General features: G+C 40.6%; 2 protein-coding genes across 8 annotated transcripts in view; one reads left to right on the forward strand and one right to left on the reverse strand.

Annotated features, from left to right (window-relative positions):
- The window catches only part of KYAT3 (kynurenine aminotransferase 3), a 339,782-nt gene that overhangs the window by 216,275 nt on the left and 95,755 nt on the right, over positions 1 to 27,752 (reverse strand). The window lies entirely within an intron of this gene.
- ZNF326 (zinc finger protein 326) lies at positions 4,129 to 27,543 on the forward strand. 7 transcript variants are annotated; one of them, XM_079981368.1, is made up of 12 exons: positions 4,129 to 4,594; positions 7,372 to 7,492; positions 9,345 to 9,750; positions 11,981 to 12,176; positions 14,326 to 14,360; positions 16,109 to 16,193; positions 18,288 to 18,402; positions 20,291 to 20,438; positions 21,169 to 21,268; positions 22,065 to 22,195; positions 24,869 to 24,964; positions 26,853 to 27,543. In XM_079981368.1, exons 1-12 carry the CDS (start codon positions 4,144 to 4,146, stop codon positions 27,021 to 27,023), a joined length of 2,055 nt encoding a protein of 684 aa, XP_079837494.1. In that variant the 5' UTR covers positions 4,129 to 4,143; the 3' UTR covers positions 27,024 to 27,543. The 7 variants fall into 7 exon arrangements, with proteins under 7 accessions (XP_079837494.1, XP_079837495.1, XP_079837496.1 ...); XM_079981369.1 differs by having other exon boundaries at positions 18,288 to 18,384; XM_079981370.1 differs by having other exon boundaries at positions 11,981 to 12,110.

Below are 27,752 nucleotides of genomic sequence, written 5' to 3' on the forward strand. Positions count from 1 at the left end.
GAGGGTAAACGGCGTTTCCGTGCGCTGCTCTGGTTCACCAGAAGCGGCTTAGTTATGCTGGCCACAAGACCCGGAAACTGTACGCCAGCTCCCTCGGCCAATAAAGCGAGATGAGCACCGCAACCCCAGAGTCGGTCACGACTGGACCTAATGGTCAGGGGTCCCTTTACCTTTTAGTCAGGCCTCTACCAGTGTGTAGGCATTTGGCAAGGGCCCTTCTGAGCTGCCCTAGCCATTGTATACACTGCCACCCCCACCCCCCAATCTATATAAATGTGAATTAAAGCACAATGAATTTTATAAGATTTAGTTTCCATTTCTAAGCTATGGGAACAAAATTAAGGAAACTCACCACCATGTGCCATTCCGTGCCTCATTATATACAATACTGATGCCATTCATATGTCTGAAGAGATGCTGCGCTGTGATCACCCATTCTGCAGCCTGCTCTACATACCAGTCTGTGGTTGGTTGTTATTTGCACTGTATCATTTGCTTGTTGAGAATTTAAGTGAAAACATTTCACTCCCTAAAACCTTTTAATTGAATAAAAAGATGCCCCTGGTGAATCAGGCAGCAGATGTTTCAGCTCTTTCACACATGCACACACACACGCACACACATTTTTTAACACAACCATTCATAAAAGCTGTAGTTGGCAAGTGCCATCCTAACAGTGGACTCACACTGAGGTCTGTATTCCAACTACCAACGCCAACAAACAAAAACCCAGGTAACAATATAATTATACTTGTTGGACTTATGCAGTGACGACATAGACGGCGTCCAATAGGTACCCGCTTGACTTCCACCCCCTTCTGCAAGATAAAGACTGAATTAGCTTGGGTTCCCAGACAATGACCATCTCTGTACAGCAACAGAAGAATATCTAGCACACAAATACCCAACAATACTGCTTTTTAGATTTCCAGCTTGGTTTGTTGCCCACTCTTTTGATGCCAGCAACAGCTGTTATCTGATCTTACACGTGAATAAAAAGGCTGTTTTTAATGGATGGGAAGCTGGCCAGAATGGCTTGAGAAGAACTTCACCCACTGTTCTCTCAGTATTCTTGCATTGTTCAAACCCAGGAGTGTGTTTTTGCATTTGCTAAGCAAAGAAGTGCCGGTAGGACAATCACAAGCTAGATGTATAGAATATTTTCTTTGTACGTTGAACCAGCTGCGCACGTCGGAGGATTAATAAAAACTGGGGGCAAGGGTGCACTTTCCCTCTGCAGGGCTAAAGTTGATCAAACCCACCCTCTTTCCCCTACAAATAAGCAAGCACAGTTCCTTCACGTCCTGCCACAGCAAAGCCACCCTTGCTTCCTACTGCATCTGGGTTAGTTATGCCATCAACTTTGAATCATCCCTTTCATTTTAGCCAAGCCGAAAACGTGATCAGGACACACACTTCCATTGCCTGCAGCGTCTCATAACAACTTAAGAAGCAAAAGCCACCACACATTGGAAGAAGAAAAGATTGCAGTTCTTATTTTCCTCTTCATCAGATTTGATCATCTTCAATAGCCTTTGTCATAGCAATAAATGCAACTACTTTATATCAGTGCCGCACAACATCCAGATTAAAAAGCCCTGTTGCCGCAATGGTTTCAGCTATTGTCTGTTTCCAGCAGCAGCGAGGTCCCTCCAGACATCCGATCGATAGTGCATTCATGAGAGTTTTTGCTCATGATAGTATCGGGGCAGTTATACACGATCCCGCTTGCAACTGTTTGTACCTGCAAAATTTCCAAGGTGGTCAGACTACATTTGTATCCAATCAGCGAACATCCTGCAAACTTTCTGCTGAAATCCAATAACCTTTGATAGTACAAATGTTCCATTTTTTTATTTTAAAATTTTGGTCCTCCTTTCTTGGCTATAGTGCATGACTTCCCCTCCAGATAGCAGTAATGGTGTAACACTGGGGAAGCTGCACAAAACAACGAATAAAGCAAAATTATTTGTGGATGGTCTAGTATAAAGCCACCACTAATGAACAATTGGGACGCAGGTGGTGCTGTAGTCTAAACCACTGAGCCTAGGGCTTGCTGATCAGAAGGTCGGCGGTTCGAATACCCGCGACGGGGTGAGCTCCCATTGCTTGGTCCCAGCTCCTGCCAACCTAGCAGTTCAAAAGCACGTCAAAGTGCAAGTAGATAAATAGGTACCGCTCCGGCGGGAAGGTAAACGGCTCTGGTTTCGCCAGAAGTGGCTTAGTCATGCTGGCCACATGACCCGGAAAAACTGTCTGCGGACAAACGCCGGCTGTGAGATGAGCGCAGCAACCCCAAAGTCGTTCGCGACTGGTCCTAACGGCCAGGGGTCCCTTTACCTTTTTTAATGAACAATTGTTGTATCAGTGACATGTTGCGGTATATACCCCCCCAACCACGCCCACCAAAAAGCTAGGAAAAAATAGCAATCAATCAGTCAATCAATCAATCAATCAATCAATCAATCAATCTCCTTTATTGGCAGAGAAAAAGTGCATCGTATACATGGATCAGAACACAACACACTTAAAGAAACATAGTAGGAGATACTTTAGGATAAAACTGTCCAAACATTGTGAGCTACAAATATGGCTCTTAGGACCTAGGGTGACATAATTTCATCGTGAACAATAGCATCTCTCAAAAATCTTGCCACATTCTCCACAACATCGTTCCTACAGTTCAGCAGATAAGACACCCTGAAGAGTCAGTGCGATGGATCCCCTCTTTCAACGGGGGGCCAAATACTTATCATTTTTGTGTGTGTGTGCATAAAATAGGCAATAGAATAAAACATGCATGAGGGATTCGACCTGTTTTATGCCACAAGGGCAGCATCGTTCAGAGTTTGGGGTTTTTGAAAATCTGCCTTGCAAAACTGCAGATGGGAAGATGTCAAATCTTGCGAGGAAAAGAGCTCTGCATACGTGGGGATCATAAAGCTGGCATAAATAGGGAATTTCCTGGCCAAAGAAGGGTGGAATTCCCAACCCCAAAAGGGAACGGGTTTTGTCGGCTGCGCTGCAAAGGGTTTGGGATTCAATCTCTAGGATTCTGTGCTTCATCGTCGGGAATGCTCCAGATTGCGGGAGCATAAGCAGTGATTCGAATGAGAGGCCGCAGGTTCCAATTTTGCTGGAAAGAAGAGCAGAAACTAAGTGATGAATACAGTGCTGGCGTGTGGCATCCGAGGGCCCAACATCCCAGCAGGGAACAACATGGATCTCTGCCCAGGCCCCCTTTTTCCCCTCTAGGCTGCTGCTCCAAACAGCTACTCCAGCTGGCTTTAGGGTGGCCATATTTCAAACAGTGAAAATCCGGACAGAAAAGCTGCAGACCTCTGTTGTAAACAAAAATTGCCCTTTTCTCTTATGGGGTATCCAAGAGCCCATATAGAGTCCTTACATAGGTTCCCTATTGGTAGGAGCAAATAACAGAGGCCAAAGCAGCTAGTAAGCCTGATCTTTATTGATCTGTTGCAACAGGATCCTCACTCACCAGAACGCAGGAGGGAGGATGAACCCCTAACAATGGCGTGCAAGGCCTTAATTTTAAATTCCCTGCCTTGGAGCTCAAGACCACCCCCAGAAACATCATACCTACATCACAGAAAAGGCGGTCTAAAACAGAAATTTGAATGTTGTTTTCCCTGTTTGCCAGGTTATCTGATTGCCTTTCCTGATTTGTCTTTCCTGATAGTCTGTCACCCATTAAAATGCTGATTACTCAATTCCTGAGACAATGGGAAGGCTCCCTGACCCCCCCCCCTTTGAAGGGAAAACATTTGGTCAGCTGGGGAATCAAAATGGTTTCAGGTCGGTCTTTCTGTGCTGATCTATGTACGTGCTTGGTTGGTATGATAATGTATGAACATTACCATATATCTAAGACCTCAAAATTCCTATCACACCACACAACAAATATAACTGATTTGTAAGAAAGACTTGAAAAAAGAGACTTTCGTAAACCAAGAAAATCTTTAATAAAAACATTTTTAAAGAAAGATAAAAGATGTTGAGCTTTTTTCTTTTCTTTCTTGGCAAAATCTCAAGGGCGGGGGGAATGCCGTTTTTGAGCTACGTATGGGAAATCGTGACGGGTTGCCACGCGCCCGGATTTTCCCGGACGGCCGTATCCCGGAGATGACGTATGGCAACCGACGCTCCGAACCGACGCTCCGTAAGAGATACCTTGCAGTTCACGCTCGGCGCTGCGCGGCGTACGCACACTCGGCGGTGCCCACTAGGTGGCGGTCTCCTTTGCCTACGCTCCCCGTGCCCTCGAGAGGGAGAAGGATCTCCCCGCAACTTCCGCCACCGCTGGGAAGGGGCCGCCCGAGCCCCTTCCTACGCGGGCGTTCTACCCCTTCGCGCTCCTTCTCTATAGGCAGCGACCCCGCGCAGCCAATCGGAGCGCTCCGGGGGCGGTCTCTCAGCCGCGCTCCTCTCAGCCCCGGCGTCACTTGGGCGCCTGCGGTACGAAGGAAGCGGCAGGCGAAGCGGCGAGGAAGGAGACGCGACCAGGAGGCCGCCGACGTTCCCAGCAGCCCGGTCGCACCGCCGAGGGCTGTCGCCGCCATGGATTACGGGGAAGGTGAGGCGCTCCGGAGAAGCCGCGACGAGGCTGCCGCCGCCGCCGCCGCCGGGCTGGGCGCTGCGGACTCAAGATGGCGGCGGGGTCTGCGGCGGAGGCGGGAAACGGGCCTGGCTGGGCGCGCCATGTTGGCGGGGGAGGGGAGGGGAAAAGAGCCCCAGAGCCTCGCCCGGGTCTGTGCGGGGGGAGTTAATTTCGCCTGCTTTTAATTTTTTTGCTCTTCCCACCCCCCTTTTAAAATAATAAATAGTATAGCAAATTAGTAATAATTTGGTAAATAAATAATAAATAAATAGTAAGGCTCCACCTGTTAATTTCGCCTGCTTTTAATTTTTTTGGCTCTTCCCGCCCCCCCCTTTTAAATTTCATTTATTGAATGTTTTCAGGCAAATGAAGACGTTCGCAGGGTTATCGGGGGGGGGGAAGCTTGCATTTCCTAAAACATCTGATATAGTTGAGGAAAAGAATAAATGGAGTTAATTGGGATACGCAGGAGGGAAAAAAAGAAGATGGGAGAGAGGGGGGATTCCTGGAACCGCTGAAAAGAGGGGGGGGCGGAACTCGAGGTTTGATAGGCGAGAATTGTTTGCATTTCGTCGTCGTCGAGATGTTTGTTTGTTATAAATGAAAATCCTGAATACTCTTACACACACACCCCAGTACGATATCCATCATTATCTCCTAGCCCGGCCCTTGCGAGGGCGCGCGGGTAGGTAGGGTGGGGCTCCTGCAACAGCCACAGCCGCACGTGGAGAAACCTTTTTCCTAGGTTCACCCCATCCACCCCCCAACCCAGGGGCGAGACTAGGCTTTATTTCACCCGGGTCAAAGACCCGGTTTGGCACCCACCAACCCCGTGGGGCAAGCCTCATTGGCGCCCCTTTAGAGGCTGTGCCTGGGGCAAAATAAAACCTGTCTAGCCCCCCCCCCCCCAAGCTACTCCACTGACCAATGTATTATTATTATTATTTATTAAATTTATATACAGCCCTATACACACAGGTCTCAGGGATATTCATAGGATAAAATTGCAATATAAAAACCCAGAATACATAATCAAAATGCAAACAAGAACAACCCAATAACCCCCCCACCCCAAATAATCAGTGACGGAAAATAGAATTTAAAACACACAATATTTGTAATAAAACATATAAAAGTAAGGGTAATCGTCAAAGGGTAGGTTAAAAGATCAATTAACTGTCTTTCAAATCAAAACATTTTAGCCAATGGGTTTTCCCCCAATTGTAACCATTCATAGAAGCTCTCTGATCCAGTGGAGGCTTCCATGAAGGGGCGCTGGGAAGCATTTTCTGTTGTTCCCCGTTCCTTCTGCAGCCCTTGCCCCCATCCCCAAATCTGATCCAGGAGTTGGGGAAACCTTTGGGACAGCATTTGGTGGGAGTATCTTTTTAGGCCGTATCCAAAACACTAAATTATCGGGGTAGTTCTTGTTTGAATTTAGAAAGTGAAGGATATTTCCATTTAAACTCTGTTATAGCTGTAATACTTCTTCCTTGGAATGAAGAGCTTTTAATAGTCGTTTTAAGAGCTTTTATGTTGACAACTTATTCTTAGCATTGATTGGAAAGCCTACCCGATCTTTTGCCATAAGTTGCATTACTGCTATTCTTTCTTATCTTTTCTGCAAGAGCAGGTCAGGAAAAATGCAAATAGACAGTTCACAAAAGCAATTCACATGCCTCCTGCTTCTCAGAGGTTACATCTGGGACCCAGTGTACTTTTACTGGGTTTGTATACCTAAGTGCAGTAGGTGGTAGTCCAAAGCAGAGAAGCATAATAATAAATCTGTAGTCCTATGTTTGTATTTTGTTCTGCTATGTTTGGGGTGCCAGTCCTTGATCTGTCAAATCCTGGTATCAGAGAGGTTGATTGATTGCAGTCAAGTAATTCCACAAAGCCAGGAATACTGTTGTGTAGGAGAAAATGGCATCTGCAAGAGCTGGTGTCTCCGTAAAGAACACATGTTGTTTATTTAGAAGTGGATGACTGCTGGTGGAACCCTTGAGAATAGGAAAGTGACTGAACTAGGCCTTGAATTAGTTTTCCCCTTCCTGTAGGGCAGGTTTTTTAAAAATTGTGTCTTTTGCTTCTGCCAAAAGACAACGTGGGGCGTGTGCCAGCTCTTAAAAACTTCTTCAGGCCCGTCCCCCCTTTACTTGTTCTGGTGGAAGACAGCCCAGAGGGGGCCTCATGCGTTGGGTGAGATCCAGCTATCTTATACTTTGAGTAGACATGTTAAAATTGGTGGACTCTCCACGCTGCTCACAATATATATGATTTCTGTTACACGTGCAGAGGCACAGAACATAACCCCTGCATAAATTGGGAGTTGCCTATATAGTTAACTATGGCTAGCAGCTTTGAAACAAGCCAGGAACCTATGGTTTAAAGCAGGGGTCAGCAAAGTTTTTCAGCAGGGGGATGGTCCACTGTCCCTCAGATCTTGTGGGGGGCCGGACTATATTTTGAAAAATAGATGCATTTTAAATAAAAGGACACATTCTACTCATGTAAAAACACGCTGATTGCTGGACCGTCCGCGGGCCAGATTTAGAAGGCGATTGGACCAGATCCGTCCCTCGGGCCTTAGTTTGCCTACCCATGGTTTAAAGAGTATATTAGTTGCACTTTATTTAATTATTGTTAGGTTTATTTCCAACCTTTTTTCCAAGGTGGCATACACTGTTCTCGCTGATCCACTAGGAGAGGTCATGAGTCTCATTTTAATAAAATCAACTTCCTTCCTTTCTTAGAAATGGACCGTGACTATGGGCATGGTGCCTATGGTGGCCCAAGAGCCATGGACTCTTATATGAACCAGTCATATGGAATGGAAAGTCATGGAGGTGGTGGAGGAGGCGGTGGTGGTGCCAGGTAAAATACTGAATCACTTGCCTTACGTATTAAACGAAAGCATAAATATGTTTGACAATATATCCTTATTGAATTTAAGTGTTCCTTGAACATGCCATGTTGATTCTGTGTGCAAAAAAGCACAGGAAGGTACTGTGTGGTAGATTTTTTAAAAAAATACTGGGTTTGGATTCTTTTAATGATGTACAGTGCTGTAACAGATTTTAAGATGACTGCATGCATTTGATCTAGAATCTCTGACATCTTGACCGTTGAAGTAGCAGCATAGAACGTATAGTAAAAGTAGACAATTTTGATTACATTATTTGATTTGATTTTAGCCTTCAGTTTTCAAGGAACATTTAAATTTCACTTACTTAGCGCTAATACATTTTGTTAAAATGTTCCCTGGTAGACAAATTGTCATGTCCAGATTATTTTATTGGCAGGTACTAATTACACTAAAATGTTTGTTTGGCTTATTCTACAAATTTTTTGTGCAGTGATCTTACCATTTTGTTCTTAGCTCTGTAATGGGATTCTGATAAGCTTTTGGATTTGCACGGTGCCTGCAGTTCATGTTTACTAACTTAAGGCCATCCTTTTTATGCAAAATTGGTTTTCTTTTAAGATATGTGCATTTTAAACAAAATAACTGGATGAAACATTAAACTTTGTTGTATTCCCATTTTTATATTTTAATTATTGTATGAGAATGCAAGACTGCAGGTTGGAAACCCTGAATCCACAAGATCTTTTGTGACATTGCAAATCAGGAAACTGCACAGTTTTGTTGAAGAATTGGTTGATAGCCAATACTTGTGCATAGTTAACTGTCTCAAGAATAATGATTAAGATGTACCTACCGTTTAGTAATCTGCATATGATTGGAGTTCACTGATCAGAATTAATTTTAAATCACTGTTGTAATAGACACTTCTGTAGATGGTATTTTAAATATGCAAGTTTGTGTGACTGAAATTTTAAAAATGAAAATGGGTTATGCTGTTGTAGACGAGGATAGTATACATAGTCACCAGTGTCCAATTTTCAAAGTAAAGGCTTTTTCTGTTTCTACTGAATTAATTATATTTTTATGCTGGGAGAGACTCCCCTTTATAGTGCAGTTGTACCTGACAACTATGTCCCCCTGCATTCTGCCTATTCCTGTACCTCAGTAAATAAGTAAAATACTGTTTTATATGGTTTTTGATGTTTGCATGTCATGCATAGCCTTTCCTTCTGTCAAGGGTACATTGATACTGAAAACTTATACTTGCCTTTTCAGTTCTATACTAAAGTACCTTCTTTAGTCTCTAGAATATGCCAAATGTAATAATAGAATATGGGGTATTCTGGCAGTTGGGCTGTATGTTGCAGAAATAAGAAAATTAAATAATTGCACTGTGAACTTTGCAGGGATTAAAAGAAAAAAGTATCAAGTTGTAATTGCCTCTCATTATTGATACTATCACAACTTTCCCGATTGAGAGGAAAGCCTTTTAAATGCTGTTAACTGTTGTTAGGTATGACTTCAAAGATAAAATAGTTTTATTAACCTTTAAGTCTGTGCAGGTGCCTGCATCTGTAAGACTAGGTCTGGGCACAAATAATGAGGTTTAAATACTGCTGATAGACTAAATTTAGTGAAGTTCTGGTATTCTGAACTTTTAATATTACTTTTATGGAAAAATGGCTCAGATAGTTTTCTGTCTGGTCATATCTTGAAATTGCCCAGCCCTAATCAAGGCAAACCCTACCAAAGTAAAATATACATTGATTTGAGTTGATAAATGTCAACTGATGACTTGTCTTTTGAAATGTTTTAACTTTAGTAAGCTTACTTTTTTTTTCCTCACTGCAACTTTTCCAGGTTTGGACCTTATGAGTCTTATGACTCCGGGTCTTCTCTGGGTGGGCGAGATCTGTACAGATCTGGCTATGGTTATAATGAACCCGAACAAAGCCGCTTCGGAGGTAGTTATGGTGGTCGATTTGACAGCAACTACCGGAATAGCCTTGACTCTTTCGGAGGTAGAAACCAGGGCGGGTCTAGCTGGGAAGCACCTTACTCACGCTCAAAGTTGAGGCCTGGGTTTATGGAGGACAGAGGAAGAGAGAGTTACTCTTCCTACAGCAGTTTTTCTTCACCCCATATGAAGCCTGCACCTGTAGGCTCTCGGGGGAGAGGAACGCCTGCTTACCCTGACAGTGGATTTGGAAGCAGAAACTATGATGCTTTTGGAGGACCATCAACAGGCAGAGGCCGTGGCCGAGGAGTAAGTACAGAATCTTTTCAGATTCTTTTCACTAGTCACTCTTTTAAACCCTTTCAAGACCATAGCATTTAAAACAAATGGGCGCTGTCCAAACACAGTGCACTTTTGGCCAAACTGTTAGGGTTGATGACCTCCCAATCCCGTTTGGTATTTACCTAGAACTTAGCACCCAGTGTTTCTTCATTTGCAAGTAAAGCACTAAGAGATTAGTTGCTAAGGCTTTTATCAAATCTCTCCTTTTGTTTGAAAGGTGAAGATTAAGGCAATGGGTTTGGTCTAAAAGGGGTTAAAAGGAATTGCATTTTTCCTTGTTAACACTAGCATCTTGGCTAGTGGGAGAAGTCTTGAATCATTGTAAAGGTTAATTAGAACCTTTCTCCGTTCTGAGTAGCTTAAAGGTGCAATGTATGTATACTGTTGAATTTTAGGGGTTGAATGCCATACATCTGATTTTGTCCTGATAGGCAGGCAATCAGTTCTACATACCCACTCTTAACTTAATGTAAGGTCACTAGACTTACGTGGAGTAATGGGTATAATAAAGATGTGTAATAAGAAATTAGGTGATTTGAAACCATAGTTAAAGAGGCGCCATCAACTTAACTAATTGTTTCAGAATGAAAACTAACTGTGCACTGAACAGTTTTGTCTAACACTTGTGTGATTTATATATAAAATTGCACACAACACGTTCTTGCATGCTGAATGTGATGTTCCAGTGCAGCTTCAAAATTGCAGTTAATACATTGTGAAAAGAGTAAAAAACCCCCTCAAATAATAGCAGGAAAAACTTTTAAACAGCTGCTAGACTCCTGATGGAATACTTCAGGTTTATAAGATGATGATGTCCCATTAACTTACTTTATAATCTTATATCTCATTTTAGTACAAATAGTTAAGTTATAGAAGCTTATCTTGATCTCATATATGCTATCATAAATATCATCAGCATAATATGTTTCAAGAAACTAGCTCTAAAAAAAACATAGGGTAGTTTATTTATAGCCTAAATGTAGAGATAAAGATCTTTAAAAAAAGAAAAGGTGGTCTGCATCCCTAAACTGTTCTTTCAAAAACGTTTTTAGCCATGTGGCATTCTGAAGGGTACAATTGGCATAATAAGATTTAAAGCAGAGAGACATAAAAGGAGCTAGGAGCTTTCTTGTAGTTTGGTAATAAAGTACTTTGCATATTTGTGTAGCCCTTGTTGTCAAGACTTTCTTTTTTTTAAGTAGGTTTATGATACTGAGTGAGTTAAAAGTCTCAGGGAGTATTGACAGTTCACTTTTTAAAACTTAAGTGTGCCTTTCTTGAACTTGAAATACTTTGAGGAATAAGCTACTTACTGTACTTAAAATGCATTGCACCTTTAATGGATCTGGAAATATTTGCTTGTGCAAATGTAAATCGCCTAGAAAGTGTCCTTTTGATTTATGTACATTCAGCGTGGAGATATTGCTAGATTGTTTTTTTGCTAGGGACCAATTTGTAGACAAAGTGAAATTTAGAATGTGTGCATGGACTTTGTTAGCATATTATTTTAATGTTCTCTAACATATTCTGGTGTGCTAGTGCTATTTGTTAGTCAAGTTAGGGAAACTTATTTCTGCTTATATGATTTCACTTATCCGGTCAGATGAGCTTGCTTGATTTAATTAAATGTATCTGTAGGAAAGCTTGCCTGCCTTTTGGTTGGTTCCTTCTCTTCAGTTTGCTTCTATTTTCAGTGCCTTAAAATGTGTGGAACAAGCCAATTTAAGCATCCTTATGTAGATGTCTGAGAAAGGAAGAGAGGAAATAGTCTTTTCACACCAGTAGATGACAGTTTGATCCTTGTTTCAAAACATTTCATGATACAAAGCAGTCTTGTTTTTCTGCGCTCACTGCTGCAAACCCCCTCTTCTTGATTTAGGATAGAAATACGTTTTTGGCTTTGTCTTTTGTTAAATGTATCATCTGGAGAATCTGAAGAGAGGGAATATAACTGAAATTAGAATATAACTCAAGATCTGGATTTATGACTTCTCATAAGCAGAAATTCATTTAATATAAACACTTTGTGGTCAATTAACTGAAAAATGAATAAGCTTGCAGTTCTGATGTGTGTTAACTTGCTAGTATTGCGTTCTTTTCCTGGAGTTAAAATATTTGTAAATACGTATTTGTAGGAATTATGTTTCTTGCAACCAGCCATATCATTTTCTAATACTTGCTCTTCACCTGTTTACAGTACATGGGAGACTTTGGAGGCATGCATAGACCTGGAATTGTGGTAGACTATCATAACAAACCCAGTAATGCAGCAGTAGCTGCACGAGGAATAAAGAGAAAAATGATACAGCAGCCGTATAATAAACCAGGTGGGACATTTATCAAGAAACCCAAACTGACAAAACCTAATGTGAAGATGAACCAAAACAAACCTAGTAAGTAATTGAATGAAAGATACAAATAATAGCGCTATTTAACTTTTTCTGGGAGGAGACATTTATGATGATTTGCCATTCTTCATTTTTCAGCCTCAAAGCCCCTTTTGAAACTAGCACAAATTAGAAAATTTAATCTGCTACTTAAAATGAAGTCACTTTATCAGATTTGTGCCTATATACTATTCTCCTGTGTGAAATGTTATCTTGGAAAATTAGTCCTTTAATACATGTACGCCTATATTTTGGAACCTCTTCTGGCTTCTTTTATTGTGAAGACTGCTTGCTAGATTCTGTAGGATTGTTACCAAGAGAACAATTGCTGCTTAGACGAATTTCAGACCTTAATGTTTGAATGCTTATGGAAATACAATATTCAGATCAGATTTTTTTGTTGTTCCCTTCTGCAAAGATTGTTGACTTGCTATTTGAAACAACAACAGAAAGTTAACATTTTTTTTCTGCACTAACTTCACTAAGCCTGTTTGTATGGATTGCTTTGTATGTGTATTTCATCCTAAAATTTCCCCTCATACTTTTTGGGCACAGTGTGTGGTTGCTATTTGAATTGACTTGAATTTTGAGAGGACTCCAAATGGCACACATGCCACTTTGCAATATCTCTATTAGTGAAATACTCATAATTGCGATGAATGGAGTATATGTAGCTACGTTCTGTGGCAGAAACGTGAGAGGTGGGTGGAATAACTGTAACATATTGCATGGTATCTCCACATGTATCCCTAGGTGATGGAGACTGGGCCACTTGCCATCAGTGTTGATGGGCAGGTTTGCTCTTCCTGAATGGCTGCATGTGAGAAAGTAAAGCAGATTTTCCCAAACCCAGCCACTGGCCATGCTGCCTGGGGCTCATGGGATTTGAAGTCCTATAATATCAGGAGGGCACCAGGTTGGGGAACGCTGGAGTAATGGGTCATCAGAGGGAATGCTGGTTGGTATGGTGGCATAAGTACTACCAAATTTACTTTCAGAACCTTGAAACCAAAATAAGTATTTGCTTGCAAATTTAAATGTGCCATCGAATCTAATGCACACCTTAATTTTCGCAAAGTAATTTGGCCAAAAATGGTGAGCATTAGATTCGAGTAAATACAGTCACTTGCTGTATTCATCTAATATTGTGCATTTGGGTATTGCTCACTAACATCGCATCAGCTATAGCTTGTGTTCAGGGGTGGCCTGTGCAATAGGTACAAAAGATACTAAATATATATAATGAAAACTGGAAATTAAATTTCCTCTTACAGTAGAAGCATACCGGACTAGATTGAGAGATTTCTCATAAGGATTTCTGCCTTCATCCATCCACCTGTTTCTATTTTGTCTTTATTTTGAGGTAGATTATCCTGTTTCTTGAATGTAAAAATATGTCCTACTGGTGCCCTTAAGCTATGATTTTTGTTTTTAACCAGCAAGAAATTGACAGTGGTCTCTGTTTGCTGGAAATATCTTCAAAACCTTGTTTCAGTTGTCTTCATCTCATTTAAGCCAACCTGAGATTTAGGCTTAAGACCTGAGATTTAAAACTTGTTCTTTATATGAATAAGTAACTTTTTAAAAAAGTCTTCTACTGTTGCATATGATCTTGTTTCCACAGTGTAATCAATGAGATGGTCTAAATTTTTGTTTACCATTTCTTGTTAATTCCTCTGACTGGGGTTGGTGGTCTGTTGAAAGCCTCAGGTATGCTATTCTACCTTTGGAGTCTGAGAGTAAATGTAGAAAACACAACTGATTCTTTCATGCGCACAATATGATGACTGATTTTAAGTGTGATATAAACAACGGTGAATTGAATTTAAAAGGTGTGTAACCAATGAATGGAAAACCAATTACACAGTATGATGATGTAATCCTACATGTGCTAGTTCTGCTGCATTCTCCCAGTTTTGATATAATTTCAGTACCAGTACAAGAGCTTGATTAATTCAAATTATGTGTATTTTCTTTGTGGTTTTTTATATAACCTGCAACTGCATGCTATTTTCTTTAACGTATTCTTTCAGTTTTCTATAACCAAGCTTCCTATTTTCCCAGTTTCCCAAGGATTTAAGCAAAATGCTAGGTGAGACAATATTACACTGCAGCTTGATTCTCTTTAAATTTCTTCCTCCTTTCATGCTAATAGAACCATGGACACCAAGCAAGAAAGCTACTACAGAGGTAACGAACTCCAGCTTTGCAAAATATTGTACTTTGCAACAAGCATTAGAGTGTGTCTTGATAGTTAACACAAATACCATATATGATCTAGAAGGGCATGGGACACAGTGATGCCTGTCCCTATGAGATTTTTCAGTCTCTCCCCCCCCCCCCCCTTGATAGTGCTGGACTAGAATAAGAACCTGCTGTTAATACTAGAGTGAGGATCTCTGTGGTGCAATCCAGAGATCAATCTAAACAGATTAGAATTCAGTGTCAAACTATTCCAGTTGCTCCATTCTGGGGATTCACGTGACCCTCCACAACCCGATTGGGGAAAAGGAAGGGGGAAAGCCCCATTGCAGAAGTGGAAGACGTTGCACTCGGCTTCCACTGATGGGACTGGTTAGGTGAATCCTGCCCATTGAATTTTAAGGGTAGGCAACTGGTGGTTCTTTTATATGTGCCATTGTGGTTTTAGTCTTAATAAGACATAATCAAAAGGCAAGATAAAAGCCATGTACTTGTGACTCTTCACCTACTTCCAGATTTTGGTCATGAAACCTGCATTTCTAAAAAACACATTTAATGCATTTATATCCTTCCTTTCCATCATGGAACTCAGTGCACTATCAGTAATAGATTGAACACAGCGAAAACATAAAAAATGGCTGCATGAACATGGCACAACACAAAAACTAAAGACCCTCTCATAGCCTGGTAGAATACAAATGTTAAATGACATCCGCTAAAAGCTCAGTGTAACAGTTCTGGTGCTCCTTGTCACATGTGCCACCACAGGAAAGTTCCTGCTTCCATTCTGACTTAAGATGATGGACACCATGTAGGGAACCCCAGGAAATTTTCTGTATATGGGAATGGTCTCCTGAGTTTGATGGGGCAACTCATTAAAGTTGAAAGAGCAAAGGTTGAATAATGGAAACTTAATATTAGGAAAGTGGAAATACATGTTGGTACGATTAAAGGATAAGGAGACTTCCATTTCTGAGTTGGGCAGCTATTAGAAAAGCCAGGAAAATAGAAGCTTTTGTCCCATCAGAGCCTGAATGTTGAGCAAGATACAAATGCTCTTGTAGCTGACATGCTTGGTTGATCAGAATATTTTATCACGCCATGTGCAAAGTAGATGTTCCAAATCTGATAAAATAATTTTGATCAGTCAAGCATGTCAGCGACGAGGACATTTGCATGCTGCCTAATACTCATTAGCTCTAAGGGTGCAATTCTAATGATAATTACAGTTTTAAATGCATTATGCTATGTAATAGCACAACTCTTCAAAAGGTTTGACTGATGGATTGTTGATGCCAAATAAGTGGAATTTAAAATTATCAGTTTCAGTGGAATCCAATATTTTATCATATAGTAGAAGTTAACCTTCCTCTCCACCCTTTGCCCCGCCCCCACCGCTCAGAAAAAATCTTTAGAGGGCAAGGAGAAGAGAGGAATGTGAATTCCTGTTCTGTGAATGAGTGGATGCCTGCTCTGCTCGCCCACAGACAGTGTTCAATGCATCCAGATTTACTCATTCATCACCACACTAAAAATGGTCTTGTAGCAACTTAACATACAGAAATACACAACCAGAATTTACTTTTTTAATTCATTCCTCTTAATTCAAGCTGATCACTTCAGCTAATTGAATTGAATTGAAATGAATGTTTTCTTCCCGTTCTGGAATTAATGTGCCACGTTTTGTCCGCTCATCTGTTTACTCTGGAAACTTGTGCATTTTGACCTTTCATTAGGGTAATGAAGCTGAAGCAGGTGGCGCAATTACAGATGAAGACTTTACACAAGATGCCTGTGATGGCATCTGTCAGGAATTTGAAGGTAAGCCTGCTTATTTTATCAGGTAACTCAAGGTACAGTGCCTCTACGGTTTCATCTGGTGACATTTTCAAGAAAAACTGTACTTAATGATGTGTTATTTCCTGCAGTTGTATGCTTCATCTTCAAAACAGAGAACGTTTAGTTCTATGGCTCTTGACTGTGACAAACGTATCATTACTTGCTTGTGATAACGTTTTCTTTTCTACACCCAGATCATGTATACACAACGCTTATTTGACTTTCTGTTTCCTGCAGCATTAATGCTATCACTTAAAATGAGAGCTCTAGTATTGATCATCCTTATCTTTGTGGTTACTTAATATTTCATGGTATTGATTTTAAAGTAGACCAACTGCCAGCTGTTCTTCACCATAAATTGGTTGTGTTTATACATGCTGCTTATTAAAACAGGTAAACTATCTATTTCTAGGAGAAAGATGTTTCAGTTGCTAAACCATATCTTCAAACCCACAAGCAAGAAAATTCTACATTGAGGCTGAAATTCTGTCCTAAACTTCTTTTCCCCCTGATGTGCTTTGCTATTGTATACGGTCTGTATGATAAATGAGGAATGCTGGGAACTTGCTACAAATTGTGTGGAGTTTCTTGTCTCAAAACCTTGGGTGTATCATACTGTGTAATAGGCTTTCCATTGAAATACTGTTCACTGAAATACTGTTTGTGCTGCTATGATTACAAGGTGAAGCGGAATCTTCTTCTTTTTTTTTACTCCAAAATCGAACCATCTTACCACTTCAGGTTACCACTGAAGCCTGTTTTGAGATTCTAGTGTAGTGTTGTATCTGGATTCATATTGATGGCACCTTAGCAAATTCACAAGTTGTTCCGCTTAAATCTTCAAATAAAGCATCATGCTGGAAAGTAGGAGTCTTGAGTTGGTTTCTGGACTTGAGCCTCCATTCCTCTGGACTTTAGTAAATCTAGAGATTTAGAAGGTGTCTGCTGATCTTGAGAGGCAAAGGTGCAGACTTTCTCTCTACAGAACCCGATGTCAGATGGCTTATACAGCAGTTAAACAAGGACTCACTCGCGTTTCCTTTGAGGTAAGGTGCCACATTGCAGGTTCATCCCTATGGAGCGCTTTGGAGAGGCCTAGGAATTCTTTGGTGGAATGGATTTCTCTATGTGTATGTGTAAAAATGCGAGTGGAGTGCTTGCTCTATGTACTGGGGGAATAGTACTTCATTGTTCGCTTATCATCTCCAAAAGTAATTGTAGGCTGCTCTGATTATTATTCCTGCCTTGGGTGTGAATAGCAGTCAGAAATTGACATCATTGGTACCTGTTTTTAATAAGGCAGATGTTTCTTTCAAAGAGACATGCAAAGGAGAGAACAGCTGTTTGGCTGCTTGAAAATCATGCCCAGATTGACATCAAAAACCCCATTTTGCCTGTGAATTGAAAACCTGCCCCCCCCTGTAAATGCATGGAATCCATAACATCTTTGAAACGAAATTTTGAAGTTGCTTTTCTGAATATGCAATCGCAAGTTTGGAAGAATGAGGACTGTTCATACATTTTGATATTTGTCAATCATTTGGGGGCAACGATTAGGAAACCTGTACTCAATGTTGTGTCGTAGTTTAGGGTTAAAGTGTTCCATTTTATTGGGATTTTGAAGATTGCATGCTTTTCCTTTTCAGATAATAGTTTTCCCTATTCAATAAGCTGTCTTCACAATAAAACCAGGAAGCATCTAGCTTAAAACAGCATAAATTTTATGCAGCATTAAGTTTGATATCTCCTTGATTGTAGGCTCTACAACTATTTACTGTTCTCTGCTGGTCCCTTGCATAGTAGTGCCTTTAGTATCTAGGCACAATGAGGTTAGGTTGGCTTTATCTTTTGCTAATTCTCAAACCTACACTGAAATGCTTGGATATTCCCTTTAGCTTTAAATTAACTAAGCCCTGGTAGATGCTGTTGGCATAGGTGGCTTGACTTTATTCCTCCTTAATGACGCCCTAAGTGTAGTGGTTGAGATGGAGTGGTGTAGGGTAAGTTGGACTTCACATTTCCCTCTTGTTGGAGTCTAGAACACAATTATTTATTTAGCTCTTTAATTGTTTTTAGGCGTCAAGCCGGAGGTGAAAAATGAAGAGGAAGAAAAACGTCGAATTGAGGCAAGAAGAGAGAAGCAAAGGCGTAGAAGGGAGAAGAACAGTGAAAAGTATGGTGATGGTTACAGGTTTGTGGTGGAAATGTCATGAATTTGTCCCCAGCCAAAATTCACAGGCGTGCAAAGTGGGAATAGCATCTTCCTTATGCTGTCTTTGCTCTGCCTGCTCCATGGTGTCTTATGCCTGAGCCCCCCAATGCCACATAGAGAGTATGCTATATTTCCATGTATCTGGAAGGGCAGACGCTATGTATTTCATGATAAGCCATTCTTCCTGAACTATCAGGAATACCCAAAGAATTATTCATTGTAAGGACAGAATGCCTGCACACCATGTTGAGTGATCTCGTAGTGAATGATCATTTAATCCTCTTGTGAAGAGTGTGTGCTTAGTTTCAATGGAAAGGTTCACAAGTTGTAATGGGTTGATTTGGTTTTGTTACCTGTTTGTTGTTGTTATTGTTGCTGTTATATCTGTACCCCCGCCCATCTGACTGCATTGCTGCAGCCACTCTGGGCAGCTTCCACCTAATAAAACATAAAACATTGAAAACAATACAGGGCTGGTATCGTGGCTAAAAGTGAGCTGCAAGCCAAAAGGTTCTTGGTTCAAATTTTGCCATGGTCATAAGCTCATTGCAAGTTTCCATGTTCAATATGGAGGTGTAGTGCATGAAATAAATGTGTTGTGGCACTTGGAACATTTGAAATGCTATATAAAAATGGTAATTGTTGTGATTTATTGCTGTGGTTTAATGTTTGACAAGTAAGACTTGCTCAGCACTGTCTGGCAGCGACATCAAATGATGTCCACCCACTTGCTCAATGGGACTTCCTGTCCCTTTTCTCCCTCCACATGCCCCCAAACGCGTGGAGCAGATTTTGGGAGCGCATGGAGGGGTGAGGAGGGAGGAGAAGGCTGTTGCGTAACTGGGATGTCCATTTGCACTATGTTGGATTTGTCCGGGTTCTTTGATTCTATATAAACTTTGAAATCCTGGACTTGGTGTCTTCTGTTAACAAGCAGAAAGTATAAAAGTAGCTGCTGTTTTGACTAATATCACCTGCTTAAACAGGAGCGGTAACATATTTCTTTCTCTAGAGTACAGTAACTTTAGGACTGTTGAGTCACTCCTGTTAGATTAATACTGCGGATTTCTATTATATTGTAGTATTGTGATGATTAAAATGTGTAACTAGGTGTGCCTTTTACTTTTCTGGCACCTCTGCCTGGGTAACCATGTGTCTGCAACAAAGAGCCTTGTTGCACATTAAAGACCAATGCCTTGTGGCAGAATCTTTTGTGGGCTAGAGTCCCATCAGAATGAGGATTCATTTGAATTTCTCTCTGGTCCATGAAAGCCTGTGCCACCACACATTTGTTCCAATCTTTAAGGTGCCACGAGATGAAATACTGGTCTTGCCGTTCAACCCAAGGCATGCTTATTCAGAAGATACTGTATTTTTCGCTCTATAAGACACACACGATCATAAGACACACCTAGTTTTTAGAGGAGGAAAACAAGGGGGGGGGGGGAAATCTCTCCATCTCTGCACAGCGCCTCTCCAGCGAAGTGGGAGGAGAAATGGAAGAGGCTCTGTTTCTCCTCCCGCTTCGCTGAAGGGGCGCTGCACAGCTCTCCTTCTCTGCGCAGCGCCATTCGCTCCATAAGACGTACACACATTTCCCCTTACTTTTTAGGAGGAAAAAAGTGTCTCTTATGGAGCGAAAAATACGGTACTCTCACTTATTTCTATTTCAGTTGCCACCTTGTACGAATCACATGCTTAAAGGGTCCAAAAGAAACTCCAAACTGACTTAGATTATTGTGATGGAACCATCTCTGTGTTTTTAACCGTATATAACATTTGTCAATGAAATGAATTGAGTGTTGCAGTGGCAGGATTTTAACAAATTCTATATCTCTCTGTGCAACATGTCTCTATCTTCTGCCAGAATGGCATTCACCTGCTCATTCTGCAAGTTTCGAACATTTGAAGAAAAAGACATTGAAGCTCATCTGGAAAGTCCTGTTCACCAGGAAACGTTAGATCATATTCAGAAGCAAACCAAATTCGATAAGGTTGTGATGGAGTTTCTACACGTAAGTTGTCTAAATGGAGCTATAGATTGGCTTGTGAAATGCACGATTCACAGTGGCAATAACCTTAAATTGGGAAAATTGAAACAGTATTTCTAACACCATAAGTAAAGTGATACATTTTTCTAAACATAAATAACGTTAAAGAGTTCTTAACACTTATGTTACTTGTTTTTATACATGGAGTGTGTTGCGTGACAAAGCCCACCCCCCTGCTAGGACCAGTACTTTAAAATAACCTTGCACCTTTCAGATACCAATTTCTGTCTTCATTTATACACCCGGGATAAATGCTTCATCTTGCTGCATGTCAGGGATGGCACTGACCAAGAATAGCACAGTGACCAGGTTCGAAAGAGCTTGCTTAGGCATGAGTGCTAGCTCAAGGGAATTCTCAAGATCTCTTCTTTCACTAGTGAACCCCTTTGCCGGATTGCAAAATGCTTTTGAATCTACTCAGTTACAAAAGCAGTTTGCAACACTGCTGTCTTTATGGGGTAGTGGTGAAAGCCTCTTCTGTTCTCAGAAGATCTCTCTCTCTCTCTCTCTCTCTCTCTCTCTCTCTCTAAAGCACCCACCCCCTTTGGGCTCATCAAACTAATTTCATAATACTTTGGATCCTGGCCAGTGAGTCTGGTAGCTTCAGTATGTGGGAGGTGAATTTAAAACAAGTGAAGATAATGTTTGATTTCCTGAAAGTGATGTACACTCTCTCCCCCCCCCCCAAATCAAGGAATGTATGGTGAATAAATTCAAGAAGACCGCTATGCGAAAGCAGCAGACTACTAGCCAAATGGAAGCTGCCCAGATGACTGAAAAAGATGTTATGGAAGGCAAGTAGCCTATGACAGTGTCTGCTGTGTGTCAGCATAGCAAATTTGTCATGTAGGCACAGTCTAGAACTGTAAGTTAACAAGGCCAAATCACATTTCCTAAATTTGGTCACCAACTCAGAAGTTGGGTGTGCCGGTCTCTGGGATATGACCTGTTTTTAGACACCTGCCGAAAACTCTTATTCCAGCAAGGCTACCACAGTGTACAAGTTAGCTGTATTTGTATTATTTATTTATTCTACTGATCTTATTTCTGATTTATTGATAATTAATTTATATTTCATGTATATTTGTGTTTTAATAGTTTTGCAGATTTTCACTGCAATTTATGGATAATTTCATTACGTACACCACTTAAAGAGTTTGTCGTCAAGAGGCCCTATGAATCTTACTTAATAAATGCATTTTGAAAATGATATTGGACTCGATGGGACTTCCCATTTAACTAGCAAGGGCAAATGGTTCCGTAAACCTAAGTGATTGTTACTTAAAACAATCAGTTTTGGGAGGAGAAATGTAAATGTTGAAGAATTTTGTGTCGCTGCACCAGGCATTTGCAAAACTCCCATATTTGATGCCTACTTGTAAATCTCCTCTGTAGAATAACTTATCACATTTAAATGTGATAGTACCATTAATTGGCATAAATTTGGAAGAAATTCTTGTTCCTCCCTTTTGTCTCATGGTTTTGCAAAATCCATTTTGTTTGATATGCACACACAGATCCCTTAACCCTTACTACATGTCTTTCTCTTAGCATAATCTGTTACCCTTAACATATTTGTTTCTTTGCCAGGTGTCACGGCTGATGACCACATGATGAAAGTAGAGACTGTTCTCTGCTCTGCATGCAGTGTTTATGTTCCTGCTCTACACAGTTCTGTTCAGCAGCACTTAAAGTCTCCTGAGCATGCAAAGGGAAAAACGGTAAAATTTGGCTGTAGAGTTTCCTTTTACCTTATTTATTGACCACTAAAGCGATAAAGATGGTCTAGTGCTGGCATCCCCAACCTTCGGTCCTCCAGATGTTTTGGACTACAGTTCCCATCATCCCTGACCACTGGTCCTGTTAGGGACCATGGGAGTTGTAGACCAAAACATTTGGAGGGCTGCAGGTTGGGGGTGCCTGGTCTAGTGTGTGTCTTGGTCTGTTGCTTCAATGAGCCCATGCTTTCCCCCCTTTGTTTGCTTTGCCATGTCATTCAGTCATTCGTATTGGCAACAGTTCATGATTACACCACACAGTAGTACAAAATTTAACAATCCTGTTTAAGACATACCAGCTCCCGTGTAAATTAGTAGAAGAAAGAGTACCTAATGAGATGCATATATTTGGCTGAGTAGTGATTAAGTTTACATACTAGCTCAGAGCTGTGGGTGCCACACAATCACAAACTATGGTATTGGCTTTCCCGGCCAACTGAAGATTTCACTTGGAATCTGATGATTCTGCTTGGCCACACCCACAATCTAATCAGTGACCCAGTGGCTTGCTTGCTAGGACTAAGCTGTAGATGGATACAGAATATTGACAAAAGCTAAGATCACCTTTAGCGCCAATCCTCGAATTTCATCTTTGATTATATCGTTCCCCCCTAATTCTATGGTTCTTTGTGCTTGGAATCATTTGAAAATGAGTAGAAAGCAAAACATAAGTTCAGTGCTCATTTGTGCAGGCAGTTGGATATACACAAACTGAGTACAACAGGCCATTCCAAAAGCAATAAAGAGAGCTCCACCCTGCCACAAATAAATGGTTAGCGTTGCAGGTAATAATGACACCTCTGTAGTTGCTCTTATGACAGACGAAGACCAATCATAGTTTTGCACTTACTTGGCTTTCCCTGTGTATAGGTTTAGTTTCCAGATAGACGAGTACTAAACTCTAGTGAAACTTTTTCAGCAGTACTGCAGGTAACCTGAAGCAACCATGCACACATAGGATCATAAAGCCTTCATGGCTTCTATGAACAGGAGGAGGAGAGGTTACTCTTGCACCCCAATATTATGTTGAAACAGTGACAGGAAAATAAACACTGATATTTTTCCTCTTTGGGGTAATAAGGAATTGTCTTGATATTTTTAGGAAAATAAGTATTTTTCCACATTATTGAAAGTCCATTGAAAACCAAAATTTAAAAATACAGGTTACTTCCCATTATAAAAACAAGTTTTTTAAAAAATAATAGCCTTAATCCAGTTGCTGCCCTTGCAGTCACAGAAATGCATTTGAGAAGCATCCAATAATGGGGATGGGTTTCTTTCACCATTTCCCTCCCTCCCTCCCTCAAACTGTCCCAGTATTCTCAACAAATCCATTCTAGAGAGTTGGAGGTAACTCCAGAATAGAGTTGGAAAGTGGCATGGGGGGGGGCGCTGGGGAAGGGTATTGGACAAAAATGACCTTGCCTCCAACCGTTCGAAATAACAGGGCGCCCGGCACATCTTGCACCTAAAGATTCTCCATTTGCAAGCACCTCCAAAAGTCTGGGTGCCATTTTTTGCATCTGGCAGACACTCAACAATTACTGAAATGTATGTTCTTTGAAGCCTCGAAGTATATGTTAAGGATAAACAATATGTTAAGGAGTTTAACAATAAAGAGTAGGGTGTTTTGAAAGCTGAAGTATGGTACCAATATTTTTATTGTCAACACCAAATTAAATATGTGTTAACAATTTCGTCTAAAACTCTGATATTAACAATGTGACACTTATGCGAATTGCCTATTAGTTCATGCTTTCCAAAATAATAAATAAAAAGTGTCCCCCCCCCCCCCGGCATTCTGTTTTGATGCCCACAACCCAGGTCCCAGAAGTCATTTGGCTCCTAGGTTTTTTTTATCCCAGTTTCTAACACTGTTGCCTCCTCCTCTGCTACCTTGTTAGTTTTCCATTTATAGCTTGCTCTTATCATTTCGTCTCCTGTGGATGACTGGAAGATGGATAGAATTTTATGTTGTCACCATTCCCCGCCCCCTGAGAAATCAGTGCTATTAATAGATAACCAACGAAGTAATTCATGTCCTATTTTGTATACAGCTTAAATTTAGTGATTGAATAAGTGTTTGGATGTGGTCACTTGGCAAGCCATACGTTATTTTGATGAGATTAAGGGTGTTGCTAGCATGTTTTAAAAACACGGGAACGCTTTATGAAGCCAACTTTATTTCCAGGTGTTGACAATAGGCCTCAAATAGTATGTGCTTGTATATCATAAAAATTAATGCAGACAAAACGGATTCATACTTAAATCAAAAATCCTGTTCTGCAGTTGATCAGAACCAGTAGGGCTTGAAGATCATTGCAGATTCTTGTTTAATGATCCATAATAAATGTAAAACCACAGAGTGCCTGCTTCTAGAATGTGCTAGATAGTCCTAAACTATATCCTTTTATGATTGTACTAAAGCCAGTTGTTTAGTTGGTACATAGCACTCTTAACAGTAATTCAACTTTTTTCTGAATATTTTACTTTTACTTTTCTCTTCAATAACCAGTTCATATGTCTGGCTAATATTGCATTTCTTATAATGGGAATTGGATGTCTCTTTGGAATAGGTTTCTAGTGCTTGTTTTTACAGTATAATCTTGTTTACAGACTTACAAAGAGCAAATTAAAAGAGAGAGTGTACTAACTGCTACCAGCATATTGAATAACCCAATTGTGAAGGCACGATATGAGCGCTATGTCAAGGTAAGCTTGCAGTGTGACCTAACTTTTTAGCGGCAGACACTGCTGATAAAGAATGCTTAAGATCGGCTCCTGCATGATTTTCTCGATTTGATCATTTATAAGTGAAGTAATCCTATATTTTTAGTTGGGTACCCGCATTTCACATCGGTAGATAAAACAGCTGCAATCAGAATAAATAAAAATTGATTGATCAGAAGGGCTTGTCTGTTGATCAATTAAAATGGCAAATATTTGTGTACTAAAATATTTCTAGTGCAAGAAACTTTATTTGTGTAATAATGCACACTATGCCCTAGAAAAAGCACTCCTTTGTGAGGTAGAAAGGATTAAGATAGTGGTTGTCATTTGCAGTTTTTTACTTGTTACTACTACTAAAAAATCTGTTTGATAAGAGGGTGTTTTTAGTGAATTGAAATATTTCTGATCAATTAAAAGTTGCAGCTCTTAAGTAGAAACATGAATTTCAGCTTGAGTAGTACTCAGTATTAACTGCCTTACATTACCTTAAGACATAATTTGGTCTAAATGGAAGAAAACAGAACGTGCAGCTATCAAGCCCAATGTGGTTTGAGTTTGCGACTGTAGATTAATTGGTAGGAGCAGTTTGGCTTCCAAGTCCATTGTCCAGAGGGCCAGGGAGGGGCAGGCAAACCTCCCCTCTTGGAAGAAAGACTAATCAGTGCCTACTGTAAAGCCCTGTTGATTGGTTGCTGGAGGAAAACCAAAAGGCAGTCTTTCTTTGTCTAGTTTCTGGCCTCTTGTTGTTATTTGTAGGCAGCTTTCAGGGCACGGCCATCACAAACCAGCTTGCATAATCGGGAAATAAAATACATAGAAGGAAAACGGCCATAACGGAACATAATATTTTAAAATGCACAGGTCACTTGGCTTAGAAGTTACTGAGTAGTACAACAGGAGACTAGTAATACTTAAAATTCTTACATCTTTTGCGACATTAAAAAATCTCTTTTAGGAAAAGAAGCTATTTGAAATAAATAGGTAAACAGTAAAACTTGTAGGTTGGAAATGACATTCACATCTGTGGGTAGGGATTCCCTATATGTATTACATTTAATCACAGGGCAGCTAGAAATAGCATTGTAGAGGTGGACAGGGAAGGGGGAATGGCGACTGAAGGCAGATTATCCACCTTACTCATATCCCTGCCTGGCTTTCACCAGCAGAGCTGAAATAAGGGCATGGCAGCATTCCTCTGTCTGACCTCTGATTCCCCCAGCCCCAAATTAATTCCCTTCCACTGTTCCTAATAGTAGGGAAATTCACTACATTAGGTTTTCTCCCTGGTTTGTAGGCATATCAGGTACTGGGAAGGCTGTGGATCCTTCAGATCAATGCTTGTCCCTGGCACACTTCCAGTCCTATCAATCAATAGCATGCCTGCTTTTCACCCTGACTGACACCAGAGTTGGTCAACAGCTGAATAAATTTATGTGGCATTGGAAGGAAGCATCATCACCATGATGAGATCAAACGGAGGTCTCTATCCTCAGAGAGAGATGTAATGCTTCCTTTGTTCTCTGAGATGCCTTCCCAGAGATCATAAGATTTTGGTGTTAGTGTGTTACCTGTCCGGTCGCGCCCCCCCCCCCATTGTGATTTTATTGAACTTTGCAGAATATGTGAGCCAAAAACGTAATACGGAATTAATCCTGCTTGTTCTGGCACGTACACTTTAAATGCAGGCTATCGTTTTACTTATTTATATTTGCAGCAGTTTCGTAACACTCATTATTTAAAGATGCCTTCTAAGCATGCCATGGGAATTGTGTGTCCAGTTTTATCCCGCTGTTCCCTTGCATCTTCCACTGCGTTCTTCACCCAACATGCTTTGCCCAGTGTTGCTAATATTTATCAATGTTCTTGCTAGGGTGAAAATCCATTTGAAGTTACTGATCAAACTCCTGAGCAGCAAGCGGAAGAAGACAAGGCAGACGAACCTGTGGAGGAGGAGGAAGAGGAAGCAGAAGCCGAGGAAGAAGAGGAAGCCGAGACTGCAGAACAAACCGACTTCACTCTTGACCAAACAGAGGATGCTTAAATGCGTGAAATGTGCACAAGTAGAGGAAAATGCTGTTTTATTTTTATTGTTTCCGTGGCTAAGTGTAAAATAGTTTATAGTAGTTAGAAATAAGGCTTTTTACCATCCCTACGCTATGCATGCATTCCATTTAAATTGAAAACGTATTTGTTACTTTGTTTTTACCTTTGCTTAAAATGAAGGCAAAGCTGTTTTTAGTTTAGCTTTAATAGTAAGCCGGCGGCTGTTAGATTCGATTAAACATTGTATGGTGTATGTGTTTTTAATGTTGGTTTTCCTCTCTTGGTGTTGAGAAGCGGAAATAAAGGAACGAGACCGTTTAATCATTTCAGCACAAAGGTATTTCAAGTGAATGCTACAGCTACTTTGTTTTAGACTGCATAAACTTTAAGAATTATGTTGTGAGTGTGGCCGTCTTTTGGACTGCATCACTCATTGTAAAATACATGTTACAATATATCTTGTAGTCTTTTGTGATAAAGATGTATGTTTGTAGCAATAAAACATTTTAGAAATCTTAGTGTTTTGTTGTTTTAAGCATTGGGGCGGGGGAACAATAATTGAAAACAGTTAAACATTAGTAGAATTAAAACTATATATTAAAAACGTACAGATAAGCACAACAAAGGCAGCATAGCACCAGCCCACTTATTAAAAGCAGTCAGTTCACAAAAGTCTGTTGAAACAAGGTGGTCTTCATCTGCTGGCAGAAGAACAACAAAGAGGGAG

The sequence above is a fragment of the Podarcis cretensis genome, assembly GCF_951804945.1.
Source record: "Podarcis cretensis genome assembly, chromosome: 6".
NCBI classification, from domain to species: Eukaryota; Metazoa; Chordata; class Lepidosauria; order Squamata; family Lacertidae; genus Podarcis; species Podarcis cretensis.